Raw genomic sequence first — 20,357 nt, 5'->3', positions numbered from 1 at the left:
AGCAGAATACGGTCAAGAGAGATTAATTCGGCAGAATACACACTCAAAGGGTAACCCCTGTGTACAACCTCCACAGTTTAAAGGGGACATGCACATCCTCCCAGTATTCCCACTGGGTTTTCTCCCCCCTCTCCACTTTCCCAGACTTTCATAGAGCTGTAATTTGAAAACCATTGCATATCCCAGCTTGAACAGCACTGAGTCATAGACAGTTAATCACAGGGCCACGGTAAAGGGAGTTGACCTCTTTTAATGTTTGTAAGTCATCAAAAGTACAAGTTCAGCAATTTCTGAAAAACCAAGATCAAAGATTATAACTTTAAAGAAAGAGCAGAGCCATGGAAATACATTAAAATGATCACACAAGTATGCTCAGGGTGTCACTTCACACTCATGCACTATTAGGCTCTGGAAAAGAGATGAAGCAGTGTGTCCTACTGCTGTGGGAAGCAAGAGACTACTGCTTTCAGTTTATCAAACTCGGGTTTCACCCATATGGGTTAAGAAAGATTGGTCACATTATTCTTGTGAAGTCAAGGAAAACTGTCCAACAGGGTTTTATTCCATATTACCCACGATTCCAGAAACTGCACCCCCATACACTGACAGGCTGGAGCCTTGAATATCTAAATGTTCTACTATTTCTTAATATTTGCCAAAACCTCACTCCAATGACAGGATTATACATTTCTTCAAAAATATTCAATTACCCCAACCCCCAGTAAGACCACAGAAAGGAATTAATTTGGATTTCTGGACTAAATTCATTTTAAATTAGCAGCCAAATCAATAAGACCACTCCTCTGTAAGAACTCTCATTGCTCCCAAATGTCACAGTTGGTTTAGACCTTACCACTGAAACAGGAACTTGCTTTAAGATCATACTAGTGAAGGTGCATAACGGTCTAGTATTTTGTGTATCAACTTTCCTCCCTTTTACTTGGGTATAATCCTTTCCTTCATAAAGTAAAAGAGCAATTAGCAATGCTAATAATTGAAACACACTCGCCTCCACTTTCTCAGTATGCCATGCACGGCCAATAGGCAGCTTTGAGAACATGCAGAGAGGTCAAAATTGGCTAAAAATCTCTCACATTTAAGAGACTTCACAATTTGAAAAGGCTGCTACATATTTTAGAGACCATCATCTATCTCAGCAGAGAGAACTAGCCATTCTGTGTTAGCCCAGCACTTAAACCCACCAAGAGGAACTCAGGGGAGTAAACTTAAATGATTTAAAACTTTCTGAACACAAAGAAAAATCATGAGATGGCTTCACTACTGTATCTATCAATTGTGAAGTCTCAGAAGAATTCTTTCCAGTTCAACTTCTTCTAAGACCAACACCTTAATTCATAAAATGAGTGGCTATCTACCATCTGTTGTCACATGTCATTACTCAATGGCAACTGCCCAGTGCAGAGATAAGGAAAACATCTGAATGAGCAGCTGGGTGAGATAAAGCCCTGAGCATGTGCAGGCACAGCAAATAAGAGAGATCTGAGTCCTTCCTACAGATCACCTTCTTCCAATCTGCCCCAGCCTAACAGGTGGGAAATGCAGGCCACAGATCCCAAGGGCTTTTAGATTCCTCACTGATGCTACAACTTTAAAGATTATCATCTACAAATGGTACCTCAGCAAATGCTCATCGCAGACATCCTGACCTCGGTACCACAGTCCTCCCAGAATAAAATACCTCAGCCAAAAGCTACAAAAGTTGGGAAATTCAGCCACAGAAAGAATAGCAGCTGGATGTCCACCACTCTCTCCACTGAGCTATCACACACCATCAGCCTCTATCTTTATCTCTTATTGTAGTATCTGGATCCAGCCAATCTAAAAGAAAAAAAAAATTAAGTAGTCTAGGACTATTTGCTCCTTAATTATCATAGAATCTCCCACACTAAGAGGAAAGCAGTTCCACTGGAAGCCCTCACTGAGATTTAAACCTCCGATGAATCCCAGAACCTTTTAATTCCATAAGAAATCCTGTCTTTTTGAGTCTCCTGTAATTTTTACAAAATATACTCAGACCTTGTGTCCTGGAATTAGTTACATACATGTTCTTGCCACAAATACTTCGTGCAAGAGCTCTTCAACAAGGTCTTCTCACCTTTCCTTTTGAGAAGAATTTGGGGGGATAATGATGAAAACACATGTAAAGACAGATGTGAACTGATTAAATTCAGTCCTATTGCTGGAAGGTACAGAAAGAAATGCAGCCTCCCCATCCATGAAGTGTTTATGAAAACATTCCACCAGCAATTTATGTGTGTGTCAGACAAATGGAAGCAGTGTCAGAACTTGCATCCTTTACGTTGAAACATCCAAAAACAACACAGAAAAGCCAAATCATCCACCTACCCCAGTCAGCATTTTAACTGCTTTCAAATTTCATTTGCTTAAGGGTTTCTTTCCCCTTTTTTAAATCCCTGTCATACACCTAAGCACTAACAAAAGGATTAGTTTGACATCATTGCTTTTGGCTTCTCTTGGGGGATCCCCACCTCTAATAAAAGTGTTTTTTCACACCTTCTCCTCGGATTGTATCAGTAAACCTGTGCCTAACAGACACAGGAGCACGAGCCCTACACACAGGCAGGGAACCTGAGGTTCCTTAAGGAATGAGGTAGGTTCTGTAAGACATTTTTGGGGAGTGTGGAACCTACTGCTTATCTATATATACTATCCTATGAATTCATATACTCCCTGCACGAATACTTTCTCACAAGGAACTGAGACATTTGTATATTCATACATTCATATACACAGGAATACCTGAAATTCCAGTTAGTCTCTAGAATATTCTTATTTTATTGGTACACTGCATGCTACTTGTGCACAGCAAGTACATCAACAACTGAGTCAAGGGAAAACAAGAGTAAAGTATTACCAAACTCTGAGGGTTATCACCCAATACGAGCTGGTTTGTTGTACCTTTGGCAAGAGGAATAACACATAAGTTTGAACCCACTGTGGGCAAGTGCTTTAAGCAGGAGAGGAGCTGCTTATAAAGGCATCACTCACAAAAAAAAACCCAGAATTTGCTGACAGAGTAGGAAACAGAAACACAGTAAATCATGCTATAAGCTCTTGGAGAGGTGAAGACATGATTCTTTTGTATAAATATGCTTAAAATATGAATTTATGATTATTGAAACATCTAAATTTAAGGGCTTTCAATCGTAACTGAAACGGAAACTCCCCAAACTTGGCACAGAACACGATCAAAAAGATGAGCATTTGCTTTACTGGGCATTTGCATTTGTACATTAAAAGGCAATGTTTTTAGGGTTTTTTAACCAGTTGTTAAGTCTTCAAAAAAGAGAGACTAAGATACATTAATAGAAATACCTGACAGGCTCAGGACATCTAGCAGTACAACAACAAGCACTTTTATAAAAAAACAACAACAAATAAATGTGTTCTGTTTTTCAAACATTCTACCAGTGAAGCCAAATACAAAGACACTTGCGCTATCTTGTTTACAAGAACTGGAAGATAAAGTACTAAGTGACTCAATTCTTGAACCTTAATAATTGAATTTAAAGTTAATATGGAAAATTATGGGCAGAGATTGGACAGAAGAATTATCCTCTTATGAAAAAACATCACTAAAGCAGGACTAGAAATAGCACAACAAGGCTTTATTATTGCTTTTTGAACGCATACACAGATTTATCTTGTACCACTACAGTACCTTCAGCAGTTTCATTGTCAGGTCCCATTTTCTGCTTCCTCCATTCTCCCCTTCTCCTGATTCAAAACCATCCCTTTAACACATCATTCCTAATTAGATGATTAGTGCTTGGAAGGGCAGGAGATAAGTCATTTGCATAATTTAATCATAAAAAGAAGTTAAAGATACAGATTTTGCTGTTCGTTTGTACAATTATCTTCACCAGCCTGGGGGGCTGAGATATTAATGTGATTAAACAGTATTTCTGCAAACAGGCAACTGTGTGTCCTCTATTAAAGCAGAGCTGGAGGCAAATGAAAAATTAATTTTAGAAGACAATCAATTTTATTCTACATGACTGTAATAAATAACAGCCCATCTGCAGACAAGTCATTAGGCCCTGGGAGGCTACATGTGTCACAAAGTCTAAATGACACACAAGGCCGAATTTTCCACCCAAACCAGAGTGAGCAATAAATAGTCCACCAAGGGCCATTCCCGTTCAAAGGGTGCAGAGGATTCCCAGAAAAGTCAGGTGCATGTGTGAAGTCCTAAGCACTGACCATCATTTCAGCTTGTAGAGTATTCAGAAATACAGGTACTTGGTGGTTTGCCCTTCATGTTTTCAATCCATTCTGAATTCTATGTGCAACAATAAATCAAGAGCTTACTAAATAGCCAGGATGCTACTTATGATACTGTAAACTTTGTGAAATGCACATGCTTATTAAATACATCATAATTATCAGTTTACTACTTTTTTAACTGTTAAGATGCACAGCATTGCTTTTCACTACTCTCTACTCAGTCACCTCCACCTAGACTATTAAACCCCCCTCAACAAATAAAAATCTAGACAGTCTCAAATATATGAACTATGATTATGCTTAAGTAAGGATTTCTGAAGATCAGCAATGTAGAATATATGCAGAGTAACACGTTCATAGTATTCACTTTACTGAAAATATTTTCCATTTATTACCACTGGTACACACTTCCCTCAAAGAAAAAAGAGAATATTCCTATGCAAGTTTGCACAGACACCATGTAATCCTTCAAAAGAGTTTTCCAAGCAATGCAAGTATACATTTATTGGCTCTTCCTACTTCTAGTCTGTGTAGTGCCCTTTTATTATAGGACTCCAAACACACAGGCTCTTTACTGGAATGATTTGGGGTTCCAACACATACTTCTTCTATGTTTATTTTTTGTATAAGGACTTAAAAAAAAACCCCAAAACCTATCCAAATGTGAGATTAGCTAAATACAACCGATTTCCCACGTCCAAATTCACACAGCACATTTCCTGACGTGGACCAAGGCAATTCACAGATTGATTCCTGGATGTGCACTGAGGTTTGGATGCTTTCTGGGTTGGTGATCCAAAACCACTGAACTCAGTTGAAAGATTCTGGTCCTACAACAGTTCCACTGCAGAATTTCACCTGCAATGAGGTCAAAAGGACAAAGCAATCTCCTCCTTCATGGAGATCCAAGCCCTTGGAGTTCATTCAGTCTCCTCTGCAGGATTGCACAGAAAGCAAGAGTTGGGTCCATTCCTGACCACTGCTATTTGTTTTAACACCCTCAACAGCATCAGTGAATTGAAAAGACTCTTATCTGTTCAGAAAAAGGACAGTTGAAACCACAGTTTCAGAATGGGATATTGTGAAAAATCAACAGAAGGAAAAGGAAGTGTTGCCCACAGTCAGACAACAGAACTAAGCAATCAACAGAAGCACTTAAATAAAACTGCCCTTTGCCAACCTACTGCCTGTGGATTTGTTTACTATCACACAAGTTCTCACAGCACTAGACATCAAAGGGGATTATTTTAGAAACTGTGTGACATCATCAGATAAACAACTTCATGTGCATAAGATGCTAAAAAGAGCTTCTAACCAAAAAGCAGAAAAGTGAACAGCAGCACCAAAAACCAACCAAACACCAATATCAAAATATGGTCAAGAACCTTAAACTTCTTGAGTTAAAAGACACTTTTAAAACTTGAAAGACAACTCAAAGACCATTCAATGCAGCAAATGAAACGTGTAAGTGGTGCCTGCGATTTGGGTATTTAGTTATTTCTGTTGTTGTTGTCAATGACAGATCAGTCTGGATGATGGGAAAAGTATCTGTGACAGCAAATGATGGGGGGAAATAATTGTCACAGAATGGGCCCATTCAGACCCTAATACAACACACTATTTAAATCAAATGCAGTGCTGGTAGTTTAAGCCTCTCACCTGCCTTACCTGAGCAGCAGAGATGCTCATCCTTGCCAGGCATTTAAGGTCCTGTTAGTAGCCAAGTTTAGAAAAACAACAAAAATATGGAGTTTATACTATCAGGAACTCTCACATGAATGAATGAAAAAAAATTCTTATGAAGCATTTCTATCTGGATCAGAATATACCATACCAGCATTAAGAACTCAACTGATCTTCATTAAGAGAATATGAGGTCTCAAAAATGTATTTAAAATAATGCCATACTCTGAACCACTCTCACAATCAGTAAAGATGACCACAATAAGTATGTCACCAATATTTTTTTGGTTTGCTTCCTCATCAACAAATACAGATTCTCTCAGTGTAATAAAGAGTTAATTTTTCAGTCAGTAAGATTAAAAGCTAAAATCATAAACCTTTAAGGACTAATAACTAAGATGGAACAGTTTGCTAGAGGGCTGCTGATTAGGGGGTTGGAGTGGGACACAAAACTAAAACTTTGAAGAAAGCATATTAAAAAGGGCAAGGTAAGGAAATGACCAGAAACCCCTCTAGCTTGACATGACTTAGTTCATGAAACTGCAGAACAGAAACATTCCTGAGTTCCAGCAGAGAGAAACAGATTTGTTTGAACCAAAAATCAGTTGTGCAACAAATAAGGCAATTTATAAAAACAGAGCAGAAAGAAATGACAGTGATTCTGGTTCTGATGTGAGACAAGGAATCTTAGTTCCAGTGTAGGACAGCAGGATCAATTAACCCTCCTAAGTACTGCTGACTGTGAGAGTGAGCCAGGTTTGCAGCACATTACAGCAAGAACTCTGGTCAAACCCCTTCTGAGATGCTCGACTTGAGGTACTTTGATAAGTCACCAACCAGATACATGAACTGCCATATAAAAACCCTCCTATTTACAAATAAAGCTTTACAAGGCAAAAACTCCCCAAACCTACAAATACATCTTCCAGCAACAAGCTCGTACAACAGAGGGAAGAGAACACAGAGTTCATTACCTTGGGTCCTGTTTCAGGATCCACACTCTGCTCTCCTCTGACCACCAGCATTTTACTACCTGGCTCACTTTCAGTCTTTTGAGGGGAGAGAGTTTGGAGGAGAGGTTTTGGGTTTTCTTTTTTAAACATGTATTTTAGGTCTCACTGGAAAGACTTGACTTTTTTCCTACTTCTATTTTTCAGTATTATCTCAGAAGCTCTTTAGAAAATTGCCCTCCTTCAGCACACAATAACATTCAGTAAGTAGGAGAGGAGAGCAGGCAGCTGCAGACACCTGCAGCAGCGAGGAGAGATGCCTTCATCAGCCTCAAAAAACAACAGGGATAAGGTTTCACAGACACAGGACATTCTCTGATTAACTGTCATCAAAACAGTCTATGAGCTAGCACAGAAAACTCGTACTAGGCAAAAACTGCTACATGTGTAAGAGAAAGCATCATGTATAATATTTTAAATATACTGATTAGAGGTTCTAAATGAAGCTCAAAGTATTTTTTTCTTTTAACTAGTTTTATCTTCTTAATTAGCAACTCTTAAATTACTGTAACATGCAAGTAACTAAATCCCCCTACTGGCACAACGGCTGTGCCAGGAGCTTTCTTACAGCCACCTTTTTTATTTTTTTAATTACAAATATACAAATGTTCTTCTTGGAAAGCAGTGGGGAATAAGACAAATCTACTCCTTGGGACACACACAGGATTTCAGGAAATCATTTGAGAGACAGAGATGGCACAATCTGAACATGACATGGTTGATTCCATATGGACCTTCCAAGGGACCACGGCAGGGGCTCTCTGAGACACCTACTCCCAGCTCCAACAACTCCCACGGCATCCAGTCATTCCAATAAAATCTTCCCTTCCACAGCACAGTTATTTCTATTCTGCAAAGTGGTTGCCCAAAAAGGCTGGGAGTAACCATCCCTGGAACTACTTAAAATCTATCAGGCGACAGCTCCGGACAACCAGCTCTGCCTGACCCTGCTCACACAGACGAACTGGTCCAGATCACGGAATCCCACAACAGTTTGGTTGAAAGGGACCTTAAAGATCATCTCATTCCACCTCCTGCCATGGGCAGGGACACCTTCCACTAGACCACACTGCTCTAAGCCCTGTCCAACCTGGTCTTGGACACTTCCAGGAATGGGGGAGCCACAGTTTCTCTGGACAATGTGTGTCAGGGCCTCACCACCCTCACAGCCAAGAATTCCGTCCCAATATCCCATCTAACCCTGCTCTCTGGCAGTGGGAAGCCATTCCCCGTCGTCCTGTCCCTCTAGATTCTTGTCCAAAGTCCCTCTCCAGCTCTCCTGGAGCCCCTTTAGCCCCTGGAAGGGGCTCTCAGGTCTCCCAGAGCCTTCTGTTCTCCAGGTGAACACCCCCAGCTCTCCCAGCCTGGCTCCAGAGCAGAGGGGCTCCAGCCCTTGGAGTATCTTTGTGTTCTCCTCTGGACTCACTCCAGCAGCTCCAGGTCCTTCTTTTGTTGGGGCCCCAGAGCTGGAGGCAGTTCTGCAGGTGGGGTCTCAGGAGAGTGACACAGAGGGGGAGAACCATCTCCCTCGACCTGCTGGCCACAGTTCTCTGATGCAGCCCAGCACACAGGGGGGTTCTGGGCTGCCAGAAACATTACTGGGTCATGTGGAGCTTCTCAGGTACCAACACCCCCAAGGTTTCCTCCTCAGGGCTGCTCTCCATCCATTCTCCACCCAGCCTGTGTTTGGGATTGCCCTGACCAGGCACAGGAACTTGCCCGTGGCTTTGTCAAACTTCATGAGGTTTGCAGAGTCTCACCTTTCCAGCCTGTCCAGGCCCCTCTGGATCCATTTTTCCCCTGCAGTGTGTGACAGCACCACACAGCCTGGGGCTGTCAGCAAAGCTGCTGAGGATGCCCCCAATCCCACTGTCCATGGCACTGGCAGATGTTTAACAGAGCCAGTCCCAACCCCAACCCCTGAGGGCCCCACTCCTCCCTGGTCACCACTTGGGTACCGAGCTGTTCACCACAGCTCTGAGTGTCACCATCCAGCCAATTCCTCACACACCTAGTGGTCCATCCATCAAACCCACATCTCTCCAGTTTAGAGGCAGGGATAGCCATGATCCAGGTGCACCAAGACTAACCCAAGAGTGCTGACCTCTGCAATCCTGTGACTGCAGAAATGTCAGATTTGGAACCCCGTACACATACAGTGTGAAATAATTTTGATTAACTTTTTTATCTAAAAAGTGTTCTCTTCAAGCAGGTTTGGAAACAGGAGAGAAAAATGACTCAGAGTTCTGCTGATTTAAGGTACCAAAAGGGTATCCCAGGTTAAAAGTTCTCTTGCCACAGACTGGACAGAAATCAAATTACAATCTGAGAATACTGCTCACTTACATGGCTGTGAGAAGTATTAAAAAAAATTAAAGACTTTTAGTCAGGACACCAAGACGGCTCCTAGAGCCCTGTCAGTCCATTGAGCAAATTTAGTTCATGTCCATAGCAAATGCAATTTAAAATAAACTTCTGGATTATTCCAAATCTTTTCTCTCTTATAAATACCTACAGCAATTTTTCAAAAAAATCGAAGTTGATTTCCACGGCTAGAGAGGTACTTTGGAAAAACTCAGAAATTTAAATTGCATTATAAATACATTTATGTGTATGTAAGTATTATCATTACACAACATGTGTATAGGTATATAGTAATTGTATAAATCCTACATTAAATCTAACTTCTACTTTTAATTTGTAGAGTAGTTGAAATGTGTTATCTGATGGAATATAAAAACTGTGATCACAGGAGCCTATGGTTGGGGACAACAGTGAGGAAGATGAAGAACACTGAATGCAAAACAATGTGGAAAAACAGCATTGAGACTCCTTCAACTCAAAATCAGAGCTACCTCTGCTCAAAATATTGTCAAAATACTACCAGAGACAAGAGGAATGCAGAGGTGGCATTCCAAGGGGGAAGCACAACCTCCTGGCATGGAGCACATTTCTTTCTCTGAGCACAGGAAACCCTCGACAGTCCCAAAGCTGGTGAGATGTGTCAGGCTGAGTCTTGAATAGAACAACTGCAAGTGCCCTGATGATGCACAACATGACATATTTCAGTGCATTTGACTCATAACCAGCACTTACTTTCAGACCAAATAAAGAGGTAACATCTTGATTCTGAAAACATACTTTTCCTCCAAAGCCCCCAGAGTAATTTTTCCTGTGTTTCTCCCTATTTAACCATCAGATATTCAAGGAAAATAATCTGTTTTATAGAAAGAGCAGAGAAAAAAAAAAAAAAAAAATCATTACAGGAGATGACCTCAAAATTCCAGGTCTACCCTACACTTTGTATGTCACACACAACTACACAAGTGTTAAGGGCAACTGAACTGTTGAACCAAAGTGGAAAAATATCTCAAAATAGTTAAGATTTTCACCTGATTCACTGATATCATACATCACAGAAGGTACCCAGCTCAAGAAGGACAGAAAAAAAGCTGAATTGCAGGGAAAATTCTGAAGGAACATTTATTAAGGATCTTTTCAATACTTACATTCCTATTGTACACCATAAAATACATTTCAATACTTCAGTACTATGTGCCAAATCCTTAACTAATCCTGTCACTAGAAACCTTCAATTAATGGCAATATTAATGGAGCTTTATGTAGCATAGATAATAAACCAGATGCATAATACAGCAAGATACCTCAAGTTTTACACATTACTAGTAAAAAGCCCATTAATAAAGAATAATCCAATAAAAGCTCTGTTTGTCGTGGCATTACCATACTTTTTAGTGTAAGGAAAAAAAGAGTCTCCCTCTTAAATAACTATTAAATGCTTGGGGTTCTAACATATTGCTGCAAGCTATAATGGTTATAACTGTTAATCCAATACACCTTTTATACAAACCCATAAACACACGAGTGGAAAAATAGCACAGATGTTCATCTCTAATGCAATTTCCATCCAATTTCCTAAGTGCAGTCCCTGTGTGCAAACTAGCTTAACGTTATGTTTAGCTTGCAAATTCTTTTAATAAATAATGAATGCAATAAAACTGGTAGATCAATGGTAAGCTGAGAAATCATAAAAAAGCCTTTTGTGCTCGTGCTGTTGCCGATTTCAAACTTTAATCCAGCGACAGATCAATACTACTTTTTCTTTTTAACCCATCCCATAGATAGCAGGCAGACTGCATGTAGGTTAAACGCTGGTACCAGATATCAATTTCCAGAAACTTGATAACATCAGACACAATTGCAATTGAACATTTTATACCTTATCATATGAACAACATACACTGCTGAACATCACACCTGAAGCCACTGTACGGTAATAAAGAGAGCGCTTTAATTGGGTTCAGTTCTCACTTTTTGGAGAGGAGGTATTTGTGAGGGAGTCAAGAAAGGCTCTGACACAATCTATTTTAATGAGCAAAATGGGCTCAGCAGGTCAAGATGTACTGACAAGGAAATATAATCTCCCCACGCCTGCCAGTGACAATAAACTTTATATGCACACGCAAAACAACAACATGGCTGCGCTCCCAAAAATAAAGGAAAGCAAACAAATTTCTGGTTTACAGGACTAGGATATTGGAACCTTCTGGGGCAGGTATCAAAGTGCATTAGTTAGTAGGTATCGGTGTTTCTTACTGGAGGCTGGAAAGTAGAGGGAGAGGGGAAACCCTATTACTGAGTCCCTTTGGGTAACCCTGTTTTTCCAAGAGGGAACAAAGATCAAAAGCGTGTACCCCGAGGGACAGTTCTAATATCCAGCAGGATAAACCTAAATCAACTAAGAATCAGTACTAACTAACACACTTGTGCTTGGGAATGCAGGGTTAACTGTAACACATGAAAACCCTGCCTTGGCTCACACCAAAGGAACACACCACAGACAGCAGGAACTCTGAAACAGCCTTGTTATGTTTGGGTTTGTTATTCGTGTTGTTTATGTAAATAATCATTAATATTACGCATTTCCATACACCCACAGGCTTTTATTACACTGATAATCACACGAAGGACTTGCAAAAGAAACCAGACGGGAATGTCCTAGGTATTTTAAAGATCTGGATAATTTTGTTCCCAACTCCAGAAAATCCAAAATTCTGATTTCTGGAAAAGGCACAAAAGGGATTAAAGATCACACGTTCAGGAAGTACAAGATCAGACCCAAAATGGCAGTAACACATAATTCCTTCAAACACAGGTTTTCAGTAAATGTCCCACCTGTGAGGAGAAGGGCTCAGATCCTAGAAACATTTCTAAGTTCTTTGCCCTTGTTCTGGCAAACTGCCCCTGGCATGAAAGGGAGGTTCACCTCAGCAAAGTCAAAACAGGGACTTTACAGCCCAGATTTCAACCCCTTTTTAATATTGATCCTGACAAACAGCCCTTACACGAGGCCAATTCCAGCCTGTAAACAAGGAAATAAACAGGGCAATTCTTCAAAACAGCTCACACAGCTCATTGAAATATTTTCTTCAAAACTGCTACAGTAGGTAGAGACCAGTTTCTCACTCCAAGGTCACTGAAATACAACAAAACATGATTCCCTAATTCAGTGTTTTTTCCTGTGCTCCTCAGTCCCACCAAAGTTGATTTTCACTGCCTTTAAAAGCAGTGCCCAACCAGAGGCTGCGTGTGCAGCCCCAGCGTGAGAATAACTCCCCATCCCCAGAGCTGGTCCCTTCTGGAGCCTTTCTTAGCATAATGCTATTGCCACACATTGATATATTGGTGAGAGAAAGGCAAATATAACAATGCTAAAGCTTAAACTCATTTGAATAAACTGTGAATTTCTATTACATATATTGTTTCCTTTATCAAATTGGAACTACTGGAGCAAGAATACCAAGAATGCCAACATAAATCTAGATCTGTTACAGCCAGTTTCTCCAATTTATTCTCAGAAGCCTTAACGACAAAAAGTCAAAGTTCTTCTGTTCGGGGGAGAGATTAGAAAAAGGAACGCTCCTGATAGTTTTTAAAATTAAAATAAAAGAGAAATCAGGTTTAACAAAATGATTGCATCAAAATCCTGTTTTATCCTCGGAAGAAAAAACGAAGACCACGAGTGGTTTAATAAACTCTACTGAATAAAGCCAATAAAGACTGTGTATAGCCTACGTGGGAAATAGATCTTCACTATTCACGGCAGAGTCCTTTACACTTTGTGCAATGTTTCCTAGAATTTAAAGCTGTTCCACAAAGACACATTCCAGCCTTCTTTATGATTTGTGCTCCACAGGTTCTGCTCCAAGATAATGGATACCAGACTGAACCGATCCAAAATTAACGGTGATCAGCAACTTTTCTAACGTATCTGGCCTTAAATGTTAAGTAGGAACAGAAACATAATAAATAAGTACTTTAAATCTAACAGATGTTGAATCCAGACGTATTTAGCTTTAAAAGAAAATTATTAATGAGGTAAAAAAAAAAAAAATCAACCAAAAAAAAGAGAAAAAGCCTTACTTCAGCCTGTAATCAATTTGGACACAATGATATTCTATTTATAGCAACACTTTTAACATGTTCTAGTCTTATATTATTTATTCGGATCATTCCTACTACAATGAAATATTAATGCTGAGAAAGTGGTTACTCTATTAAGGAGCTATCCTATGTTTAGATTTTAATATTGATCTCCACTATTTGGGAATAATTAATCATTCTCTAAGAACCTGCATTTGCCTGACTCTGTGTTCTAACACGATCAGAAGTTTAGCATCTTCCCCCACAATGATGCCACGATCAAATTTATATTTTGACCTATTCCTAAAGGCAATTTAGTTATTCCAACAGGAGGGGAAAAGGGGATACCGCCACTTTAAAAGCTTCAATCTCTTTGACATTGCTGGCAGTGTATGGGAACATTAATGCATCTGTCATGATAACAAGCTAAGAATAACATCTAGACATCAAACCGAGCAGAGAATCCATCTGAAGTGATTCATTCAGATCTGTCTCATTGATTTATTAAACACAGGGCAACATCTGCAGCCTCACAGAGCCGCTTGGCAAAATTAATGCAAGATCAATTCAAATGGAAAAAAGTGCAAAAGAGATAAATCAAAACACAATTTGCATGCAGTTCCACAATCAGGCTTATTGGGTGCAAATGCTCAATTTTCCTCCCAAAGCAAATGAGTTTAAATGTTGTTTTATCTTCGTAGAATTGTGTGATTTGAAGTGACAGTGAAGAGTTCTGCAGGTTGAAATGGTGAAAAGAAAAAAAGGAGAAGAAATGCTTGCAAAGACCTTTTGAATATGCAACAAGAATATCATTAATACCTAATTGTTTAGCTTTTTTGTCTTTGCTACAAAAACACAGTATTTTTCAGTTGTAGAAGTCTCAGTAGAAAATTACATATGTATTATGCATATTCACATGCAGGAAACACACAAATACTCCATTTTAGAGGAAAAGCAAGTTACACTTCAAATGGGGAGAGCTCTAGTGCTACGAAGAAAGAAGGGAATTTTAATCAAGGGTTCTCCACATTAGATATGCATCTGATGAAAATATTCGAGCATTTTAGGAGTTTTGAACAAGCATAGACTTTCAAGGTGTCCAGAAAGAAAGAGGGATTTTTCCAAAAGCGTGACTACTCTGCTCAGAAAATGGGAAAATTCCTTTCTGCACCTCAAGCAGAATCCACTATGCTACTGATCTCTCTCCAGAGTATTTGAAGGGAGCCTCCTCTCCAAGGAAGAGAAGGAAACTGAGCAACTGAGCTTTATTTATTTTAAAATGCTAGCACCTCCAAAATTCACAACTTTGGCCAAGTCTGAATGCGTGCTAAATATTTACTTGGTCAAAGAAGTTTATGTATAATCAGATGTCCACAATGACTATCAATATGCAGGAAGCTCTGTGCAGAGCTGCACGACCGGATTGCTTTAATTATAATCTTGACATCAGTCTCCTAATAAAAGACAGAGTATTGCTGACTATAAGGTAGCTTTTAATAGACAACATGACTAGACCCTCCTAATCTCATAAAATAAAATGTCTGCATTTACTGCTTAAATTAATTCCTAAAGCCTTTTATTGTTTGTGAATAGCCAAAGTAGTACAAAATATCAGCCTAACTGGATATTTTAAATCATAAAAAATACACCATGCACTGAAATGCTGTTTTCTGGAAAGTATTCTGACTATTCACTGAATAATCCAGACCAACATTATGCTTTTTCAGTGGCCAGCAGCATCCACCAAATACAGAACCCTGTAGAAGAGGGTATATGATCGTACTCATATAATCCTATCTTTAAAGACTGACATATTTACAATCATAAGTATGTTCTCACTACAGTTTTAAATTTCATTTTTAAATAAGTCCTCATTATAGTTTTTTTTATTTTAAGGAAATGTTATGCTTTACTACCAAATTTAAGCATGTGTCCCTAATTTAAGTAATCTTGTAAGGTATTGCCAATCAGGAGCCAGATTTTGTCAAGATGTTGTACTCACTACTCACTGGAAGGTACGACCTGGAATGAAATGAACAGCTAGTTTCAGTTTTACAAGCCTTGCTTCCCAATTAGACTGCATGATGATGGCTAAACATTGTAGGAACATTTTGTTTACATGCGAATGAAAAATTAAACAGCAAATGTGAACGTACTAAAAAAACCACTCAGGTCAAAGCTGCTGGATACAGGTAACTGCTGTCACACACACAACACAAACACACCAAACAACTTTCGCTGATGGGGGTATTTCTCTGCAGACAAACTCAATTAAAAAAAAAAAAGGGGGAAATAGAGTAAGCAGGGGAAACAGAATTTCTCTTTTTTTCAGTTATACATAATTGATGGTTTGCATTCCAATTAAAAAAAAGCTACAAGTGCACACTAACGTAAGACATGCTGACTTTTAGAAGTCAACTAACAGCGAAAATAATGATACCCAGCCTTTCTTATTGCTTTTTCTGGCAGCTCGTGAGTTTAATGCACTATTTCTACAGTATCCAAGTACATACATACAAATCCCCAGAAATTAAAAAAATATTTATTACCAAAGCAACATAATATTCCTAGTTGAAAGTAATGCTTCTGAAGATCACATTTGTCCAAGTGTTTACTTTCCAGGTACAGAACTAAATCCTGTGTGCACGGCTTTAACAGTTCTACCACATCTGATTTGTTTGGTAACACTGCAGTGCTTCCCAGGTCACTTCACAGCAAACACAAATAATTAGATTACTCGTGCATTTAGCTGTTTTTATCCACCATTCTCTCCAGTAAGTATGGACTGATCAAGGGGAAATAATAATCTGTAAGTAAAATGACGTATGAAAAGCATTCAATTAGCATGATGGAACACAATTAACGTTAAGTCACAACCCCTGAGCGAAGTTTCAGGTGTGCTGGTAACGCTCCTCGTGCTTCACACCTGAAACACTGAATGCAAAACACATGGGTATCAGCAGGTTCCTGGAACCAGTGGCGCTTCCATGAGACATAAACAAAGGCTGAGTGCCGGTTTCAGTAAATATTTGGGGAAATGCGCCAGGATTTGTTTGTCTTGAACAGGTAAAAATACAGTGTTTACAAAACAGGGCAGGGAGAGCTTGTGCTTAAGCACATTCAACACGTGTGTTCCTCAGCTGAGAGCTCTGGCTCCGCTCAGACACGTTCCTGCCCTGGTAGAGCCCCTTCACACTCCTCCTGCCTTATCTCCAGCCTTTGGCCTGGGCTCTGTTCCTCTGACTGCTCCTTTCAGACCCCCCAGAGCATCCCTTGGCTCCTCACCTGCCTCCCTCCCCACTGCTCCCTGCTTTACCTGTTCCCTCATCCTATCACAGCCATAAGTCTTCGTCAGAGGGGAAAAAAACAAGAGTTGTGAAACACAGGTTTTAAATATTTACCATTTCAGCATTTCCAGATCTTAAATCACTAGTTGTAAGGAGAGAAGAAACCATCAGATTGTATCTACAGGCTGTATCATCATATCAGATCCTGTACTTCCCTGAGGGAAAACTTTGGCATGATCACAGAAATCAAGAAGACGTGTTTCTTTAATCGTCAGCTTCCACGCCAGCCGAGTTTCAGAAACATTTCAGAGAAGCATTTACATGTTAAACGTGTCCCTGAGTAATTAAATGTATTTGAATAATATTAATGTAAGTCTCAGAGTTTACTTATAAACCCATCACTTGAATAAAGCAGTAGGTGTGATGTCACCGAGGTGCCTGACATTGAAATGGGCAGCGGGAGAAGGAGTTACAGAAACAGAACAGGAGCAAGAAAAGAAACACATAGTTCGTATTAATTTATCTAGGAATTAAGTACATCTCTAAAACGACACCTGTAATATAAAATGATTTGAAACAAAGGAAATACTGCAATCAAAAAAGGACGCCCAGTCCGCTCCTACTTCGGCTCACAGCGGCGAGAGCAGGATCAGGCCCCAAATTAGCACGAAATCAAGTTGTTATTAAAAAACACCCACGTTCAGTGCTAAGCAATTCGTGACATAACCCCCAAAGTTACCGAAGATTTGCAGGCTGCAGGTCGGGTATCGCACCCAAAGCTCTCTGAAAGCTCTGCACAGAAAGTTTGCTGCCACAGAAAGCAGGAGCACGCTGGCAGGGAAATCTTTCCGAGGAAGTCCCTCGCCAACTGCTGAACCAGGGAATGCCATCCCCAAACTCCCTGCCTTCCACTCTGCCCCACGGCACCAGCGTTTCCACCGAGCCCCGAGAGGGTTTTGCGTTTATTTAGATCATTATCATTTCTAAAGGCAGCAGCCGTGAGGTCACAGACCAGGACTGTAATCCCGGCTCTGCGGGACCCAGCGGGGATCTCCGGGCTCGGCAGGGCCGGGGCTGCGGCCGCTCCGGAGCTCGGACCGAGCGGTTCCAGCCCTGCCCGGGGCACTGCCGAGCGACGGGTCCCGGGCAGAGCCGCGAGTTCCAGAGGGAGAAAAACAGCGGAGAAAAGTTTCCGCTTTGTTTTTTTTCGAGGAGTTGTCTTCGGGAACTACCCCCGGGGAAAAGTTTGGAGCCCGGCGCGGAGCCGCTCCGCTGCCCGGCGCTCCCGGCACCGCGGGGCTCCGGGAAGCCGGGAAAGTTTTCCACGCCGGCCCCGCCGCCCCCGGCCCCGCTCCCCCGCATCCCCCCCGTGCCTCCGCACCCCTCCCACGACCCCAGCGCCGCGGGCCGTGCGCTCACCTCGCGTTGGTGCAGTCGTTGTACAAAGTTTCGAAGTCCTTCCTGGTGATGAGCTTGCAGCGGTTGACGCCGGGCTGGATGGCCCCCAGCCCGCGCAGGATGCGGACCTGCTCCACCGTGCACACCACGGGCGATATATCCAGGCGCTTCAGCTTCGTGTAGACCGTGTGCAGCCCTCCCACCAGGTGCTTGAGGAAGAGATCAAAGACCTGCGGCAGGCAGATCAGCTCCTGCCCCTCCACGAGGAACGAGGCCACCTTCACCCCGTGCAGGTCGACCATCTTACACTCGTTGCCGCCGCCGCCGCCGCCCGCGCCGGCCCCGCCGCCGCCGGCCGAGAGGAAAGTGTTGACGAGGCTGTTGGTGAGACGCGGGGACTCCGCGGGGCTGGAGTACAGCGGGTCCGCCCGGAACAAGCCCGCCGAGCCCCCCGCGCCGCCGCCGCTGGAAGTGGCGGCGATGACGGGCGGCGCGGACACCGCCATGGCCGGCGCGGCTCCCGCGGCTGCTTCAGCCCCGCGCTGCGCTCCGCGCGGAGCCGCCGAGCCGCCCGCACGCAGCGCCCAGACCCCTCCCCAGCGCCGCCGGGGGAGACTGACGGCGCCCTCCAGCCAATGCGCCCCGCCCGCCGCCGGCACCGCCGCCGCCAGTGGCTGCGGGCGCGGGCGGGGCGGGGCAGCGCCGGCCCGCACCTGGGGCGGGGGCGTGCGGGGAGCCCCGGCGGCAGCGCCGCGACCCCGCAACTCGGGGCAAAGTTTCAATGGGCGCTCCCCGCGCTGCGAGGGGGTCCCGCGGGGCTCCCCCGGAGGAGAAGGGGTCCCCTTTCCCGGGCCTCGAGGGGGTCCCGCTGCTCGGGGCGCGAGGGGGTCCCGCGGGGCTCCCCGGACCGTAGAGGGGGTCCCGCTCCCCCGCGCTCTGAAGGAGGGGAAGGCAGCGGTCCCTTGGTCCCTTCCCCCCGGGGGCTGGAGCGGTCGCTGCGCTCTGGCCCGTTGCCGAGTGTTCAGACACCTGTGCCCCGCCGCCGTGGGGAGCGGGGGTGGCGGTGCGAGGCTGCCTTTGGGACGGGACACATCGGACCCGTCCGGGCTGACGGGCACGGCGGCTCCGCGCAGAGCTCCGGGCCGGGCAGGGCGGCGGGGCAGCGGCAGCACAGCGCAGGGGGGTCGGTGTGCAGCGAAATGAGTCGGGTCTAAAGCCAACCGAGTCAGGTCTAGAGCTGAGCCCCTCCTGAGAGGGGCACAGGCAGGAGGGAGGGAGAGAGCTGCGAGAGATGAGGAAGTTTGTGATCACTCGCACGAGGCAAAGCCCGTTCTCAGGAGGTCGGAGATGTAACTGCCTTGATGTTTCCAGGCTCGATGCGGCATCAGTTGTGGTTTAGACACAATGGCCTCGGACCGCTCCTCACGCCCGACTGTGCACCAGAAGCACCATCTGGTACCTCAGTAAAAACGCCGCGGTCCCGGGAGCCGGGAGGATCCCGTGTCTCCCCCGCCTGAACCAGGTCGGTTGCCACAAGAACTGCCAAGACTTGTGCGCCCCTTCTCCCTGAACAAGTGGAGTCGAAAGATGGTCAGACAAGTTCTATAGAAAGGAGTCGAGTGACAGAATCACACCCAGCAGCAGCCAGGACACGCTGGCTACATTGGTTATTTGCTTATTACCCTCTCTCAGTGTACGTACGTTACATCTCTTAAACTCTTCCCTTTCTTCCTTTGCTCCTCTTGCCTTCTGTTTGTTCCCACTGTTTTTCAGTCTTTTATTTTTCCTTCTTTTCTAGTCCTTTAACTTTTTCACTCTCCTCCTCCTCTCTTTCTAGCATTCATTTCTAAGGCATTCAGTAAACAAAGCAAACAGTAAAGTATAAACAAAACTTTTCCAAGCAAGCAATACCAACAGAGCATTTCAGCTATTTCCATGATTCCATCTTCTCCTTCCTTTTGTCAGGCTTGCTTATTTAGGCACCTTTTCTGCGAAGTTGAATATTTTTGCATTATGAGTAATGAGGGAAGATGACTGTGTGCTAACTAAATTGCTATATTTGTGAACATAAATTATCTAAATTACACTCTGAAGGAACCTCCCCTTCTCCCCACTGATTTCATGTGTGTTCTAAGAAGCCTGGCCACTGGTTTTAGGCCCATAACCTGACTGCCTGAAGAATTTTCACATAAGTTAAATGAATGCCTTTCAATAAGAGTGCTCATATTTTAAACTAGTTTAGGATCCAAACCTTAGATTGGAAGTT

The 20,357-nt window shown here is 42.9% G+C and overlaps 1 protein-coding gene across 3 annotated transcripts in view; it reads right to left on the bottom strand.

Moving 5' to 3' along the window:
* Positions 1–18,597, bottom strand: part of DACH2 (dachshund family transcription factor 2) — a 249,054-nt gene extending 230,457 nt beyond the window's left edge. For 2 of the 3 annotated variants that reach the window (XM_032702180.1, XM_032702181.1), the window contains exon 1: positions 18,113–18,597. In XM_032702180.1, coding sequence (XP_032558071.1) covers positions 18,113–18,597 — 485 coding nt within the window. Of the gene's footprint in view, positions 1–8,973; positions 9,096–18,112 lie in introns of those variants that run through there. The other variant, XM_032702182.1, reaches the window with a different exon arrangement.
* Between the last annotated feature and the right edge of the window lie 1,760 nt (positions 18,598–20,357).

This window comes from Chiroxiphia lanceolata, chromosome 14 (assembly GCF_009829145.1).
Source record: "Chiroxiphia lanceolata isolate bChiLan1 chromosome 14, bChiLan1.pri, whole genome shotgun sequence".
Taxonomy (NCBI): Eukaryota; Metazoa; Chordata; class Aves; order Passeriformes; family Pipridae; genus Chiroxiphia; species Chiroxiphia lanceolata.
The sequence above is the reverse complement of the archived record's forward strand: the minus strand, read 5'-3'. Positions and strand labels throughout refer to the sequence as shown.